At 38.5% G+C, this 4,281-nt stretch overlaps 1 protein-coding gene across 1 annotated transcript in view; it reads left to right on the top strand.

Moving 5' to 3' along the window:
• LOC107557140 (Golgi reassembly-stacking protein 2) overlaps window positions 1-2,077 on the top strand; it is a 15,634-nt gene extending 13,557 nt beyond the window's left edge. Inside the window, exon 10 of the mRNA XM_016240473.1 lies at window positions 1,199-2,077. Coding sequence (XP_016095959.1) covers window positions 1,199-1,470 — 272 coding nt within the window. The 3' untranslated portion in view covers window positions 1,471-2,077. The remainder of the gene's footprint in view (window positions 1-1,198) is intronic.
• Window positions 2,078-4,281: the final 2,204 nt, after the last annotated feature.

Raw genomic sequence — 4,281 nt, forward strand, 5'->3', positions numbered from 1 at the left:
AAAGCAGCGGAGCTTTTATTATGCCACAGTCGAGCGCTTCCGCTGCTTCCGGTCGTGTGTATGTGGGGTAAAGCAGCTGAGCTTTTATTATGCCACAGTCGAGCGCTTCCGCTCCTTCCGGTCGTGTGTATGTGGGGTAAAGCAGCTGAGCTTTTATTATGCCACAGTCGAGCGCTTCCGCTCCTTCCGGTCGTGTGTATGTGGGGTAAAGCAGCTGAGCTTTTATTATGCCACAGTCGAGCGCTTCCGCTCCTTCCGGTCGTGTGTATGTGGGGTAAAGCAGCGGAGCTTTTATTATGCCACAGTCGAGCGCTTCCGCTGCTTCCGGTCGTGCGTATGTGGGGTAAAGCAGCGCTGTTTTATCATACTAGATACATTTGAAAGTTCCGTTATAATGCTACTCTGTGCGGTCGTACATATTAAAGCATCTTTGGTGTTTCCATGTTTTCTACAAAACCGGAAATCGAGGGGTTATGACTCATTGGTCATTGGCAGGCGACATGACACGGTCCGTGTCACTAGTTAAAATCGCTTATTTCTCTGGATTTAAACATTATTCGAAACATTTGGGATAATGTAAGTACACAAGTCAGCAAAATATATAACACTGTTCTAGTGGTTTTTGGATATTTTAATAAAATAATGTGCCTTTAACTGAAATATAATAAATACAACTTTTTTTCAGATAGTTGCCAAGGCAACATTTCTCATATCATTTTAAAGTTGAAGTACTAAAATAACTCAAACTTAAAAACTATGCAGACATAATTAGGGAAGAAAAGAAAAAAGTAAGAAATGACAAAAAGCACACTATAAAAAAATTACTAAAATTAACAATAAAAAGAATGAAAATATAAATATTGATTCAACATTAAGTTGGCACATAAACAATGTCAATGAGTATTTTAAACTTGCAGTTCCTATTCTGCTAATAAGCTGTATTAAGTCCTTAGTTGATTGTGTGCTATGGCCAGTTTAATCAAGGAAAAGAATTTGAGATGCATGATTTATTTTGAGATCTGTTCTGAATGGACATATTGTATCAATTGTATTTGTGCAGGTCCTAAAAAAAAAGATCTCAAGTCTTAAATTTGGTTTTAAAAATCTGGCAGAAACCCTGTGTAAAGTGACCAGCCACAGTGAACAACCTGTTTCTGTGACTGAATTTCTGCTTGATTGATTTGATCTCTCTCTGCAGGTTTACCTCCTCTCCCTCCTCTGAACCTGCCCGGCATCTCTCCTCTGCCCATGCACACCATTCTCCCTTCCACACTTCCCAGCATGCCCGGGGTCACGCTGCCATCTTCCCTGGCACCATCAGACCACATCCCGCCCGTCTCCTTAGCAACCAAGCAAACTCCAATGCTCAAACTGGATGCCACGCCCACCCCTGCGGTCAAAGACACGCCCTCAGAGATGCCTGTTGCCACGGAGACCCTCCTACAGCAGACAGCCCCAGAGTCCTCATAATGGTCAGAGCGGGGCCGGAGGGCGTCCCTCTGTACGTCTCTGTTGTATTTATTCAGTACAAAAAGATTCCAGTGTGCAAACACACACACAGATAAACACGGTTCTGAGAGACGCCAGCATCTGAAAGTATTGAGCTTGTGGATGGACGTCTAATATTAAAAAATACATTTAAAAAAGAGATGAATGTATGTCTGGTTTGCGCTCTCTTCAGAATCTGTTCCATCTCGTGCTTTTTCTTTCTGTATATCCTGTAATCAACTTTCAAATGTTAGTATAGCATTCCTTATAATTACCAATTGCTATGTGATTTTACAATGTAACGTCTGACTTTTTTTTTTTTTCTTTCTTTCTTTGCACCATTTGTTTCGAATGCTTTGATTTGCTCAAACTCCTCCATTCATGGTGAGACTGGGCTCTGGGCCTGTTTCTCTCTCTCACGTGTCCACACACACACACACTCTCTCTGTATGATAGCTCTGCCGTCATGATGAACAGAAACAGTTATAAATGTGCTGCAGGGCTGAATATGCGCTTGTGCAGTTTGAAGATTGTCAAGGAATCTTGTATTCAAACATACACAAGCAATAAACTACCCAGTTTTACACTAGGACTGTGTCTTTTTAATCTAATGTAGTAATTCATGAGTTGAGTATATATTTTATATATCATGTTGCAATTCCTTGCTTTTAACAGTCAAGTGATAAGGGGTTTTCAATAGTCACTTCATATTTAGACAGCAGGTTGGCATACAGTTAGAAGGTCATCACACAATAAACCCATCAGGAGGCCGATGTAAAGCAGAAATCTTTGCACAGCTTCACAACTGACATATCAGAATCAAGTATTCTAGAAAGCAGTATAATATATAGATAAGCAAAATGTAATAGCTAATAAAATTTTAAATTGCTGAATTTTAAAAGTGCTGTTTTACACATTCAACTTGCTTAAAAAAAAAAATGGCTGCAACAAGGCTGTTAGGATATTTTGAAAATGTAATCTGGCATAACGGGTAATGAAAATGCCAACTATTGGCCAGTAAATCGTCTGGGTCAATGTCACAGTTCTGTGATTCTCAGCCTTTCGGACTCGAAGGCTAAGATATTTCTATATAAGGTAATTCTTTATAAAACATCCTTTACAGCAACTATAAGAGTTTCAATATATAATAAAAAAAACATTAAAATTCTATACTTCTGTATCTTTCAAAAATGGAGTGTTCTTCAGAGTTCACTTATGTACATTGTTTCCAGTCGTTCAGGATTATTAGTTTAAAATAGTTTTTTTATTCACAAATCTTTTCAAGTTATGTAAAGCTAGAATATTTTATTAGGTAGAGCTGTATATTCATTATAAAAAAAATGTCCACGACTTTTGGTCATGAGGTCTGGAAATCATGTGGAAAACATTTACAGTATCAAGGTTTTCCAAGACTGAACCTTGGTTCTTAAAAATCAGAGTTGTTTAAGGAACAAAATAAAATGAAGAAATCTGTTTTAGCCATTTTTGTTTGGTCTAATCTTACGTCTTATTAACCCATCTTGTGGCCCCGGTGTGGAGAACCACTTACGTACCTACAATTAATTTAAGCCATGGACATTTGGAGCATCTACTTACACTCAGCTTTAAAATACTTCAGTAAAGTATTTTTTTTTTTGTTCCATACTATATCTTTTAAACACAATTGTCTTTTAAATATAATTGTTATTCGGCTGTGAAATACAGGCTAACTTTTGATTCTGTCTGGCAAGGGCCCTGAGAGCAGACAGTAACAATAGCTCTGATATTACAAGAAACTGCCCAAAAAATGAGGGGAAGAAAGCACACGTATCCAAATATTTTCAAAAAAGTTTATTTCTCTTTTGGCTACATTCTCTACAATCGCAGCAGCACTTGGAGACAGATCACCATATGTTGAGCTGAAAACTGCTTCTGGGGTTGAAATAGTATTTGAAAGAGAGAGGAAACAACAACAGCTGAGATTCGTCCCCAGACTATGGAAGCGTTGAGCGTTTGATCACGGTCCGGTCCATGTCATTCGGAGATGCTGACCGGGATCACCGAGGGTTGCTAAGCAACATGACAGCACTGGGTCTGGGCATAAAGGGGTTAATGATCAAGGGCGGGGTCCGGCCCACCTTCCGTCTGTTCTGTCAATCATTACTCGCATCACACGCACAAACGTACATCAGACCCTCAGGAGCACCACACACCTCATTCCCAACCACAATGGAGGTTTATTCATGCAGTTTTTTTGTTACTGGTAAATCAATTCATATTTGGTCTGATTCTTAATCGGAGTAAATCATGACACTATAAGCAAAGTCAGGGTGCAGCGAGGTGACGATGCTGCATCAGACAACAAAGGTTAGCAACAAACGAGAAAACAAACCCTGCACAGGGCTGGATTCATTTACTCGTATGTGATGTTTGAGAGCTGCTATAGGAGGTCTATTCTATTGAGATGATTTTACTGTTTCTACTCCTACACGCAGGACAAACAGGTGACTCTCATGAGACTTGTCAACATGTCCAGGTCATTTTCCACTCCAAAATCTAAAGAAATAAAGAATCTTATTTTATCTGTGTGACTAAATTGATGACAACTCACTGTAATACGAAAAAAACATTGTATAAACACACAGTATTTGTTACATTGTCTTTAATTTATGCTGATGTAAATAAAAGTACATTAAAAAGTAATTATATATATATATATATACACACACACATATACTTTTTCCATTCCCCTAACTCGAGAATATATATATGCATGTATGTGAATATCTATCTACCCCTCTCTCTCTATATATA

This window comes from Sinocyclocheilus grahami, unplaced genomic scaffold (assembly GCF_001515645.1).
Source record: "Sinocyclocheilus grahami isolate Dianchi unplaced genomic scaffold, SAMN03320097.WGS_v1.1 scaffold590.1, whole genome shotgun sequence".
Classification (NCBI taxonomy): Eukaryota; Metazoa; Chordata; class Actinopteri; order Cypriniformes; family Cyprinidae; genus Sinocyclocheilus; species Sinocyclocheilus grahami.